Raw genomic sequence first — 13,558 nt, forward strand, 5'->3', positions numbered from 1 at the left:
CCCCGCATCGGCCTAGAATAGTCTTTCTTGCTATTTTTCCTTCTTCCCCTTCGCTTTCTTTTCTTGCACTTTGGAGGCGCAAAAGACGAGTCAGTCCTCATCTGGTGACCTTACTGGCCAGTGGCAGTCGCTCGACGACATGCCGCCCGGCTTGCTGCGATCTCGCGTTAGACCCCTTCGCCCCACCCCTTGCACCCCAACCCCCGATCAATGCCTGGTCACGTTTTCTGTACGGCGGCCGCCTCGTGCATGTCTTATCATGTTTCCCATACACAATTGACCCGGACGCTCCTCTCCATCGGCTTTTGGTCCTCATGCGAGGGATTTACATACAAGACGAGGATCAGCGAGGTGGTTAGCCGGCGTGAGCGACGGCCTGAGTTGGTGCAGGGTCGACATGTCGTCTGGAAAAAGCAAAGTCCCCCCCCCCCCCCCCAAAGCCGTGGTCTCGCCCGCTCCGGATCTCTCTCTCCCAACTCAAGTGCCCCACACTACTGCTCGTAGCGTCCTTCCCCTTTGGCCTGCTGCTGGTACTGCTGCTGTAGTGTGTCGATTAGCGTCGTGACCCCACAGTAGCCATCCCCCCTCCCATCGCGCGGATGCAGACAGGCGAGACCCCCGGACATCGCCCGCAGGAAGGTGCATCTCTTACACGCACAGGTACCTACAAAAGCAACAGACTTATCATGGCCCCCCGCGCGCTGTTGCTTTCAGGAGGGATTGCAGTGGGCTTTCTGGACAAACCGCAACTTCCTCCTCCCTTCCCCATTTCTCACCCTCTCAACCTGTATTCTTATCCCACAGAAGAAGGGAAGAAAGAGAAACGGACTTCACGATGGGGTCCCAGATTGACTCGGAAGACGAGTTCACGGTGCTCGTCACCGGCTTCGGCGTACGTCCTGGATCCCCACACCTCCTTTCCCCCTTCCCCCCCTCCATCGCGCCTGCCTGTCATCCCACGGGATTGCCCCTCCTTCCGCGACCCCGCCATGCCCGACGGTGACTTTTCTGTCCCATCGCGAACCCAAACGGCAGCGCTCGTCGGGCGTCCGCTCCGCCTCCGCGAGAGCCCTTAACTGGTGTTTCTTTTCTCATCTATCTTTTTTTCCCTTTTAATTGCATTTGTTGAAAAACTCGGGTCCTCTTTCGTGAACTGACCAGATCGTGTTTGCGCTCCAGCCGTTCAAAGCCCAATACCCCGTCAACCCCTCTTGGGAGATCGCCCGCTCCCTGCCCGCCTACCTCCCGCCCCTCCGCGCCAGGAACCCGAAAGAGTACCCCCCGGCCTCGTTCTCGTCCACCTCCGCCGCCGCCCGGCCCCTCCCGCCCGTCCGGATCCTCGTCCACCCCGAGGCCATCCGCGTCAACTACATGACCGTCCGCGCCCTTGTCCCCCAGTTCTGGGACCCGGCGACGCACCCGCGCGTCGACGCCGTCGTGCACATCGGCATGGCCGGCCCGCGCCTGTTCTACTCGGTCGAGCGCCGCGGCCACCGCGACGGCTACACCTTCCCGGACGTCGACGGCCACCGCCTCGAGGACGACGAGCGCCGGCGCGAGGAGGGCGATGACTGGGTCTGGCACGGCATGCCGCCCGAGATCGAGACGGGGCTGGACCTGGCCGAGGTTCTGGAGCGGTGGAAGGCGCATAGCCCGGTGAGTTTCCGCTCTGCCCCTGGCGTATAAACGACGGTCACATTTGTCAACGTTTTCTTCTTCTATTTTTTTTTCTTTTTTCTTTTTGAGTGTCGATTAAAGTTGCTGACGGCGGCGACGGAGAGTAGGAGGGCTCCGACCTGCGCATATCGGAAGACGCGGGCCACTACCTGTGCGACTTCATCTACTTCTCCAGCCTGGCGCACCTCTGGCGGGCGCGGGAGCATCGCCGGGTGACGTTCCTCCACGTCCCCTCGGACGCATCCGAGGCGTCCGTCGCCCGCGGCACCGAGCTCGCCATCCAGCTGATCCGGTCCATCGCCGAGAGCGAGCTGCGCCGGCGGGGCCGGGGCGGGCCCGAGGAGGAGGTCGTGGCCAAGGACGACAAGATCGCCGTCGAGCTGCGGGTTTGAAAATGGATGGCTATCTACGAACGTGATGAACTCTTTGTATCCCCCTCCTTCAAGTATGTGGGAGGGGAGGGAATGGGATGTCTGGGTACATGGCGCGGCTGGTTGGATGGGCATCGGAGGTGGTATATAAAGCATGTATGCTGGGTGGTAGCATGGAGTTTTTTTTTTATTTCTCCTTCTTTCGTTTGATGTTTTTAACGCTGGTATCAGCCGTGTTGTTTTCACGAATGGGCAAGGAAACGGGTATGAGGAGCACGAGTCCACAGCCAGGGATATTCACGCAACAGGGATTATTGTGTTCTCGGCGCCATCCTCTTGACGCGAATGCTTTTCATATGAGGTCCTCGTGCCATGAGGAGAATACGGTAGAGAGCTCGACGAGCGTCGTCGGGTGATTCGAAGACGGTGTCTTCAATTTGGCCTGCTGCCGTGAGGAGTTAGGCTCCCCTTATTTGCTTTTTATCCGTCTTCCACCATGCCCCCCCCCCCCCATATGTCGTTGAATAAGCAAAACCATGACAACACAAGGAATCAGAAGCGGCGGTGGACGTCATGACCCTAACCGACGATACCCCTTTTCTGCGGTCTCCGCGACGGAGTCCTACTACGCTTGAGGAAGGGCGGGGTATAGAGGGACCAGATATCGTACAATTCCCCAAGTCAGGGAACAGAGTGTAGTTGGTGCCATGTTACTTACATGTTACCTGACATCGAGCGGGGTCGGCTGCGATTCGTCCAACCATGACTCCTGACGGTCTGTCTGTCTGTCTGTTTTGCGGATTGAAAGAGAAGAAGAAAAAAACAAAGATGACTCGTCAAGGTCCTGCTCGCGCCTTTCGCAGCAGACCATCCAGATAGATGGGGCATCTTGAGCCGGAACGGCTTGCCGGGCCAAGGCTACAAGCATCACGATGTCGCGGTTCGTTCTGTGGGAGCACAAGAGCAACAAAGTGAGGCAAATAGTGATATTGCTAATCTGTAGTGGTGTGTGGTGGTAAGGAGGAAAATCCTCCTCTCGAGGCTATGGGCAGAGGCTGGATGAAGGTGAGGGGCCCAGGAGGTCACGTGACCTCCTAGCACACAGGCCCCCTTATAACACTCCCCCTTAGGCTCTACTAACTTAATAAATATTATATATAAGGGCAAAATAACAGCCTAATCTTAAATCCTCTAAATCTAAGGAGTTTTTAAAGTATTTAATAACTTTAGTAATACGCTAGTAATTATCTTATTAGTCTAGTAATAATTAATCTATATACTAAAGTCTATGTAATACTAATCTACTAATATATATTCTCTGTAATATATATCCTCTATAATAGCCTATATAGCTTTTTAATCTAACCTATTTACTATACTTAGTAACTATATAAAGTCTTTATGTTTAGTTAGTACTAGTAGTTTAGTAAGACTGTTAGTAGCTATCTTAGTGCTCTTAATAAGTTAGAGGGTAATATTCTTTTAGGTATAGACCTCTTATATTATTTATTTATATTAGATATTAATACTTTAGGTATATACCTTATTAAAGGAATTTATAATATTAACTATTATATTAGTACTATTAGTAAAGAGGATAGTTAGTGTATTTATTAGTTAGCTAAGGAGCTACTTAGTATAGTAGTAAATCTACTTTATAGTAATAGCAGTAAGTATAAGGTTAATAAACTCTACCTTTATAAAGCTTAAAGTAATAAAGGTCTACTTCTTTAACTTCTAGGTAATTAGTAATCCTATAAAGTAGATAACATAACTACCTATAGAAACCTATAATAAGTAATTATTAGTAAAAGAATTATTTACTATTATATAGAGGCTAATATTAGTAAAGGGGTTAAGTCTACTAAATAAGATACTATAATAGGTAGTGTCTTTAAGATAGTAAAAAAGATACTTAATAGCAGCTAGATAGGTAGATAACAGGCTAGTATTAGCCTAAGAGAGCTTACTAACTATAAAAGTAATATCTAGGCGTATACTAGTAGCTAACTAGTTAAGGTAGCTAGTCTGCTTAATATAGGTTTATTAGTTAGGTTTAGAACACTTATTTTTTACTTATATAGTAAGTAATATATAGTTAGTAAGTAATAAAGTCTTAATAAGTTAAAGATTACTATATCTAAAGTAATAAAGTATACTATTAGTATACTTATATTAGTTAATAAAGATCTTACTAGTAGTAAAGCGCTAGATTTAGAAGCTAAGAAACTAAGAAGCCTTACTAAGGTCCTTTAATAAGTAGACCTTAGTAAGTATATTACGTACCTTTTTAGTAGTCTCCTTATTAGTAGCAGCTACTACGTTATTATTAATATATATTAAGGTGTAGGTATTAAGCTCCTTATTAATAAAAAGGTAAATTTCTCTCTTAACTAGGTAGAAGCTAATTTTCTCTATTTTACCTTTAATAAGTATAAACTACTATAGTAGTGCTTTATAAAGGCTATAAAGAGCCTTATAGAGTAACTACACCTTATTATTATTAATAGTATAACTAGTAGGTTAATAGATATAGACGTAAGTGCTATTAAGTATAAAGGTAGTAAGAAAGGTAGTATTAAAGTTATATATTTTATATACTAGTCTATATAAGGTAATAATAGTAAAAAAGAGGTATATAGTAGTAGTAGTAGCTATAGTAATATATACCTCTTATAAAGACTATTTACCTTACTTATAGTTACTATAGACTACTTATTAGGCCTTATATCTAATAATCTTATTTTTTATATTAGTTTTAATATTAAATACCTACTTACTAAAAAGAATCTTTATATTAAAAGGAGGATTAATAAGGGTATAGACCTCCTTATTAGTAAATTATTAGATCTTAGTATTATAAGCCTGCTTCTAGTGTTACTAGTATAGGCCTTCTTTAGCCTTTTTAATAGTAAATAGAATATTATATCTAGGTAGTAGTATATATAATAAGGCAGTAGTAGTAAGTGTGCTAATAAAGTAATAATAGGTGTTATTATAAACCTAAATATTTATAATAAGATAAGCTTTTTTATTATACTTTTAGATACTAGTAGTATTATAGTAGTAGCTTAGTAGCTTTATAGTGCTAGTATAGTGTAGTTAGCCCCCTTTAGTAACTAAAGTAGTAGCAGCCTTAGTAATAGGGTCTAGCTAATCTTCTTCTATAATAAGGGCTAGAAATTTAGCCTCCTGTTACTTTATATTATAAAACTTATCTTTAGTAGTATCTATATTATTAGTTTATTAAGTAAGGTGTATAGTAGAGATAAGTTACTGTTAATAATCCTCTAGAGGAGGTGTTATATAGTAGCTATTATTAATATGCTTACTATTTAACTTACTACTATTAGATTAGTTAATTTACTAGTTATAAGACTTTTTAGTAATAAATTAATATAAGTTAGAGATATAAGCTAGATACTAGGTTATTAGATTAGGCTTATTAAATAGTATATTATAGTTAGTATCTACTAGGATAGTAACTTTATTAATAGGGTAAAAAATAGTCTTTTTAGGCCTTTTATAGAAATAAACGTTATAATAGTAAATAACTTACTTCTTACTTAAGATATAGACGTAGTAGATATAGCTATATAAAAAGCTATATTTAATAAGGTAACCCTTTATTATATACAGCTTTATTTTTATAGAACATAGGGGGCGCTTACTACCCTTTTTATATATATATACTATATAGCTAAAGGTGTAAAGGTGTTTAATATAAGGAGGCTTATAATTAGTAATAAGGTTAAGCTTATAGGTAATAATCTTATAGGGGCTTATTTTACCCTTAGTAGATTAAGGCAAAAGGTTAAGGATTTATACTATAGTGTTAAGGGTATAATCCTAAAGCTTTTTTAGTAGGCTGTTATTAATAAGTAATATATAGGCAGCCTCTATAAGTATATAACTAGCTTACTTAATTAACCTATTTATTAATAGGGTATATATAATTATAAGGTTAAACCTTATGCCTATAAAGTAGGGATTATAAAGCACCTTTTTTAGCTTAGGCGTATTATTAGAAACCTAGCTCTTAATAGTAAGGCTAGTTATATTAGTAAAAGTAGTATTAAAATTCTTAATAGTATTAAGTATAGCCCTATAGTAATAAGCTTATAAAAGTTAAAGCTAATAGTAGCTACTATAATAGTTAAGAAAATAAAAGGCGTATTTTATACTAGTCTTTAATAGCAGTTTAATCTTAATAAGGTTAAGATAAATCTCTTTACCTACTAGGGTAAGAGGTAGTAAAGTGTTATAGCTAATAAGCTTTATAGATTTAGCTAGGTAGCAGGCCTTATAGTAAAAGGTATTAATCTTAGCCTAGGTAAATTATATACCTACTTAACAGTAGGCCTTAATAACCTATAATAAATAGGTGTAAATAAGTTAATAGTGTATTATCTTAAGGGTTAGCTAGTACTTACCTCTAACTATAGATAAAGTAAGGATAGTTACTATAGGTATAGTTAGCCTATCTATAACGTAAAGTATATAGACGTTAGAAATCTATTTAATAGTAGCTAATTAGGCCTTAGATTTAGTATTAATAATACTAGTAGTTACGTAGTTATACTTAATTCCTACCTTATAAAGCTTACTAAGGCTAAGAAGGTTAGCTAGGCTATAAAGGCTATACTTAATATCTTTAATAGTCTAGTTAATTATTTAAGATAAATTAGCTAGATCTTAAGTTTAGAAGAAGATAGTACTAAATCCCTCTAGATATACTTACTTTTTATTTATAGTAGTAAAAAGAAAAAGGTTATTATAAATAGTATATAATATAAAGAGTTAAAGTAAGTTAAAGATAAGGCTTAAGCAGCCTAAATCTAGTATAATATTAAATAAGGTAATAACTTTATTACTTATAGTAGTAAAAATAGCCTTACTTAGTTATATTATAAGGCTAGTAATTATAGAGCTGCTTAGTGTGCCTAAGGCACCTTTTATAAAAACTAATATAGAGGAATTAGGTGTAGTAGAGGTAGTAGCCTCCTTATAATCCTTATTATAGACGTACTTAGCTATATAAGTAAGTAGATTATTATAAAACGTGTAGTTAGTAGAAATAAGCTTTAGATAGGTAGTCTAACACTTTATAGTAACGTAACCCTTCTTATAATAAGGGTAAATATTATAGCCTAACTTCTTAGTAGGAGTAGCGCCTTAGCTATTAGTACTAGAGGTAGTAGTAACTATAGTAGCTACTTTATAGTAAGTAATAAGGCCTATCTTTTATTCCTTATCTTAAGTAAGTATATAAATAGTCTTTATAACTATAGCCTACTTAGGCTTCTTATTATTATTAGTATAGTGCTTATATATATTAAGTAAATACGTCTTAAAATAATTAAGTAAGAGGATAGCCTAATAGTAGTTAGAGTTTTTACTATAAAGGCTAGTAATATAGGCGTATAGATATTATATATATTTAAGGGTATTATAAAGAGTCTTATAATCTTAGGTACTACCCTTAGAGAATTTATTAATAAGGGCTCTAACTACGTCTTTAGATACCTTAGGAATATATTTCTTAAGTGCCTTTATTAAGGTGTAAGGATTACTATTATCTTACTATCTTATATTAAGGAGCTTATTAATTAATATATTATATAATAAAATAAAAAGGTTATATATAACGTTATAGTTAGCTTCTTATAAGGTAAAAGCTATAGTATCTTTAGCTAGTTAAGGGATATTATAGTTAATATACTTCTTAACTTTATTAGTGTAGAGAGTAGCACTAATAAGTACAATCTATAAGGACTAGTTTAACTCCCCTTTAAGCTTAGGGATAGTTAATAAGACTATTTAGTAATTACTACTATTAGCTATAATAATAGTAATATAAGTAAGTTACTTTAAACTATAGTTAGCCTAACTATATATTAATCTTTATATATTTCTTTTACTATAGTAGAAGGCGTATCTAAAACGTTATATAATTTACTACTATTTAATAGACGCCTAAAGTAATAGATTAAGGTAGTTAATAGGTAAAGGTATCCTTATAGTAATTAGTAAAGAATTCTTAGCTTAGGCTATAGTAAAAACAGTAAGTATAGTTAAGTAACTACTATAATAATTAGTAGATAATTATAAATTAATAAAGATAAGTAGAGGTAACTAATTAATTTAAAAGAAAAATTAATATAGGCCTAGGCTTTATAACCTATAGGAGTATAAAAGTAATAAAGTAAGGTAAATAGTAATATTACTAATCTATAGTAGTATATAGTAGTAAGGAGGAAAATCTATTAAATAGTAGGGATTATAATAGTTACTTAATTAATTATATAATATGTTATATATATCTAGTTAAGATCCTATAGGAGCAGGGAAATCCCCCTATTTCTTAGTTAGGAAATCCTAGAGAAATCCTAGCTATATAATTAGTAGATTTACCCTAAAAGTAGGGCCCTTTTACTGCCTATTCCCTAATAATTTACTATAAAGTAACTATATATTTATTAGTTAATTTATATATAATTCTGCTATATTTAATACACCCCCTTAGCGCTAGTAACGTAGTTAATTACTATAGAGCCTACACTAAATATCCTCTATATATAGCCTATTTATTTATTAATTATCCTTTAATATCCTATACGTTTTCTTCTTCTATCTAGTAGTAAAGCTTTACTTTATTATTAGCTAATTCTTACTATTAATTTACTTTAAGGCGTGCGTATTAGTTACTTATATTTAATTAAGCTATAAATATAGTAAATTATAGTACGCTAAGCGCTTTTATTAATCTATTACTTATTAATTTAGTAGACTTCTTATATTTAATAGTAATCTAATCTACTATTACTTTTTATTATAGCTAGTAGTTATAAATATCTATATATTATAGCCTTATCTATAGTTAGATAAGCTCCTTAGTAATAAGCCTAATAGTTTAGGTATTATTATAGCTAACTTAAATAGTTAGTAGCTATTTAGTAGCTGCCTACTTATTAAGTAATAATTTAGTTCTTACTTATATTAATAGTTAAATACCTAGCGTAGTAATTAATCTACTAGTAAAAAGCGCCTCCTTTACAGCAGATAATAAGGCTAGTAATTTAGCCTTAGTAGTTAATATTATTACTATATCTTATTTATTTACTTACTAGGAGATAAGCCCTCTAAATAGCTTTAGTGTGTATGCTTATAAGCTATAATAGTCTAGTAAGTTATTAGTAAATAAGGCGTCTAAAGTAACCTCTAACGTATTATCTTTACTACCTAGTATTACTTTATATTTAAGGTAAAGGTGCTATATATAGTAGAAATATCTAAGTATATAATTTACTGCTTTTTAGTAATCTAGATTTAGATTATAGTTAAAGCAGGTAAGCTAGCTAGCTATAAAAGTAATATCTAGCTAAGTTATTACTACTACGTATAGGATTATTCCTACCTTCTTTTAATATTAGTTAACCTCTTATAATAAGGCTATATATTTACTAAGTAGTAGTTTAGCCTTTACTATAAGTAATAATTTATTATATTTATATTTATTATTTATTAGTAGTAGTTTTATTATTTTATTATAGTATACTACTTATAAGAGCTAGAGATAATAGTTACTTTAGTTATAAATTACCTTAAGGCTAAGGAACTATTATAACAGGCCTCTACCTTTAAGGTAGTATTATTACTAAAGAGCTACTATCTTATTACTTACTTATACTTTATCTATATAGTAATAAGCTAATATATAGTTATTAACATAAAAAAAAATATAATATAATCCTTCTTCTAATAGTAATTCTTACTAGGTACTTAGTAAAAGCCTTATATAGTAAGTCCTTCTTTAAGGTGCTTTTACTATAGCAGAGGTAATTATTAAAGCTTATAAAGTGCTTTTAATAGCTAAAAAATCTAGCTAGTAATTTAACAGCCTAGAGGTATCTTTATAAATACCACTTTATTAATAGTAGCGTAAATAAAAGTATTTACTATATTATATTAAAGTAATTCTAGATTAAAGTAAGTAGCTATTACTATAAGTATTTTAAATAATATACTTACTAATATAGCTATATAAGTATCTTATAGATCTTTTACTTATTAGTTACTATAGATAATAAGTCTTACTTTAAATTTAGTTAATTAACTATATTTATTAAGCTTATAAGTATATACTTAGTAGTAGCTAAGGATTTAATACCCTTTAGCTGCTACTTATAGCACTATTACCTAAGATTTTAATATTTTATACCTATATAGATACGCTTTTTTAGTGTCTTTAAATTACTTTTTATATAGGTAGCTTTTTAACTGTCTATAAATTAGTAGAGGGTATAGTGACTTCTAATATATACCTATTAGCCTATAAAGTCTAGTAACTTCTTTATTATATACTAGTAATTTACTAGTAACGTCTTTATAATTATTATGTCTATTAGGCGTTATATAGTTAATTAATTCTTAGCTATAGGCGTACTTTAGCTAAAGGTAGTAATCTTTACTTATTAGTTAACTTTATAGTGTACTAGACTATATTATTACCTATAAGCTGCCTTATATATAGTCTATAATCTTTTACTATAAAGTAAGCCCTATAAGGAAAGCAGCCTTAAATAAAGTCCTTAGTGTAATCTAACTACCTATATATATAGCAGGATAATACCTTTTTATAACGCCTTTAAATAAGGTTACTACTAGCTAGAGATTACCTAATAGGCTAGCTATAGTTACTTAGGAATTAAATACCTTTTTACGCTTAGTAACGTCTTATAAATTAATTACGTAGGGATAGGATAAGGCACAGGGGATTACTATCCTTATTACTTTAGAACTATTAGTTCTTAGTAAGTTACTAGCTTATAGGCTATTAGCTATTAATAAATTATTTAAACTATTATTAGCTCTAATTACCTTAAGTAAGTTACTAGCTTATAGGCTATAGGCTATTAATAAATTAATTAATAGGCTATTAGCTATTAATTTAAGTATTTACTTATTAATTATTTTACTATTAGTAAGTATTTAGCTATTAGCTATTAGATTAATTAATTTAAAGCTATTAGTTTCTATTTTACTACCCCTTATATTAATATCTATAAAAGCTATAAAAAAGGCGCTTAATAGTAATAGTAGTAAAGTAAGGAGAAGTATAAATTTTACCTACTTATATAAATATTCTAGTGCGTTACCTAATTATAAAGCGCCTAGTAAAGTAATATTAGCGTACTTAATTACTTCCTCTATTTCTTTATTAGCTTCTTTACGTATTAAGAATTAATTACTAGCTATAATTAGCTTATTAATTTATTATTAGATTACTATAAGGTTAGCTTTATAAAGCTTATTAAGTAATCTATCTATTAATCTATTAAAGATTTATCTCTTATTAAATATTACGTTATATATAGTAAAGACTTTATTTTATACTAAATACTAGATATAATATAAATTACTAGATATATACCTAATAAGAAATCTAATCTATATATAAGTAGTAAGCTTTTACTAGTAGTTTTATAATAGTTATACGTCTGCTATTAGTATATACACTTAGTAGCTATAGGCTTATAGATATAAAAAATCTAGCTTTACTATTAGTAAAGGCTTAGTGTGCTTATTAAGTATAAAATATAAGTAAAATAATTAATATAGTAATTTCTACCCCTAAGCTACTAATAGTATTTAATTATAAAAGTATATAGCTATAGTTATAATTTTAGGCTATAAGACTTTAGGTAATTTTATATTAATCTATATATATTACGCCTTAAGTTTAATAATTATAGTAATTTACTTAGCGCTACTGTTTTAAGCCTAAGTATTTACTACTAATAGCTTAATAGAGATTTTATAATTAAAAAGCGTATCTATAAGTCGCTTAAGGCGTAGGATTTCTTAGTTAGCCTTAATAACTTTTAGCGTAATTAAATATTTAGTTTTTAGTATTATAAAGAAGCCCCTTATTATTAAGTTAATAGTATCTTAGTAGTAGCTATATAAGTAGAAATCCTATATAAGGCCTATTACCTAATTTAAGATTATTATTACTAAGTAGTATCTTATATAGCCTTATTTAAGATTATAAAAGTCTAGTACTAGGTAATTACCTAGCGCTATATTTATAATAGATTTATAAGGCTAGTAGTAAATCTACTGCCTTATTTTACTAAGACTATATAAATTATAGTCTTATATTATTATAGCGTTAACTTAGGTTAGACGTACTCTATATATAGTATTTATAATCCTTTATAGAGCCTTAGCACCTAGGTAGCTAAGATACTTATACTATATTATTATATTACTATAAAGCAGTTATTACTATATTAATATTATATATTTATTTCTTACTTATAGGGTTAGTAGTAAATTATTAGTAGAGTGTATAGTAAAAGCGCTTTTACTTTCTTAGCTATAATTATATTACTTATTATATTTAAGTACTTATTAGTTAGCTTATTCCTTAATATAGCCTATAAGGCTATAATCTATACGCCTTAAGTAATTATTACCTAGGCTTATATCTTACTATATACCTTACTAGTATAGCCTTATAAAAAAAATAAGTAATATAGTAAATACGCTATAATATATTACGTTATATATATAAAGCTTTATTAGTAAGCTATTAGCGCCCTTTAAAGTAATCTCTATAATACTATATCTTTTAATTATAACTTAAGTAGTACTAGCCTAAATATAGTTACTAATTAGGGCTACTACTAACGTAATAAACTATAATATATAGTTAAATATATAGTTAGTAGTGCCTAAATTAAGTAAGGCTAAATTATATAGCTTATAGCCTTATAAAGTAGTATAAAAAGCTACCTTTATGTAGTATTTACTATATAGTTAATATAACTTAGCCTTAATTCTTTATACTTATTTAGTAAGGTTAGGATTACTTATAATATACTTATTAATCTATTACTAATGTTATATATTTACTTACTAATTATTAGGCCTTTATAACTTATTTATAAAGTAATAAAGTTATAATAAATAAGGATTAAAGTATATAAGGCACTTTACTTTTTTACTTACACTTTATTAATAGTAATATCTCTTATTAGTTAATTTATTCTTCTTTACTATATCTTTACTATACGTTAGGTTATTATTATTATTACCTTTAGTTAGGCTAAATACACTATAGCCTACTTAGCTATAATATAGTAAGTTATTAGTAAGGGCTTTAACTCTCTCTAGCGCTATCTTATAGAGAGACTACTAGTTAAGATTGTTCTAGTTACTTATTATTTTACTAGTTACTATATATAAATCTAGCTAGGAGCTAAGTAAGCTGCTTTATAAAGCAGTAGTAAGGTTATTAAACTAGATTAATAGCCTTTAGTAGTTAGGTAAATTAACTTATATTAATTTACTATAAGCTACGTTCTATTTATTAAGCTATATAGTAAGATCTTTCTTAGTAGTTAAGGCCTTTTACTAGGCTTTTACTAACACTTTACTATATTTATTATAGGCGTACTTTATACACTTTTCTTTAGTTATTCCTACTACTACGCTAAGCTTAT

At 32.6% G+C, this 13,558-nt stretch overlaps 1 protein-coding gene across 1 annotated transcript; it reads left to right on the forward strand.

Annotated features, from left to right (window-relative positions):
- Window positions 1–835: 835 nt before the first annotated feature.
- Window positions 836–2,069, forward strand: GLRG_04566 (uncharacterized protein; the record flags this gene model as incomplete). The annotated part of the gene is made up of 3 exons (XM_008095251.1): window positions 836–892; window positions 1,180–1,656; window positions 1,785–2,069. 3 exons carry the CDS (start codon window positions 836–838, stop codon window positions 2,067–2,069), a joined length of 819 nt encoding a protein of 272 aa, XP_008093442.1.
- Window positions 2,070–13,558: the final 11,489 nt, after the last annotated feature.

The sequence above is a fragment of the Colletotrichum graminicola genome (assembly GCF_000149035.1).
Source record: "Colletotrichum graminicola M1.001 genomic scaffold supercont1.14, whole genome shotgun sequence".
NCBI lineage: Eukaryota > Fungi > Ascomycota > Sordariomycetes > Glomerellales > Glomerellaceae > Colletotrichum > Colletotrichum graminicola.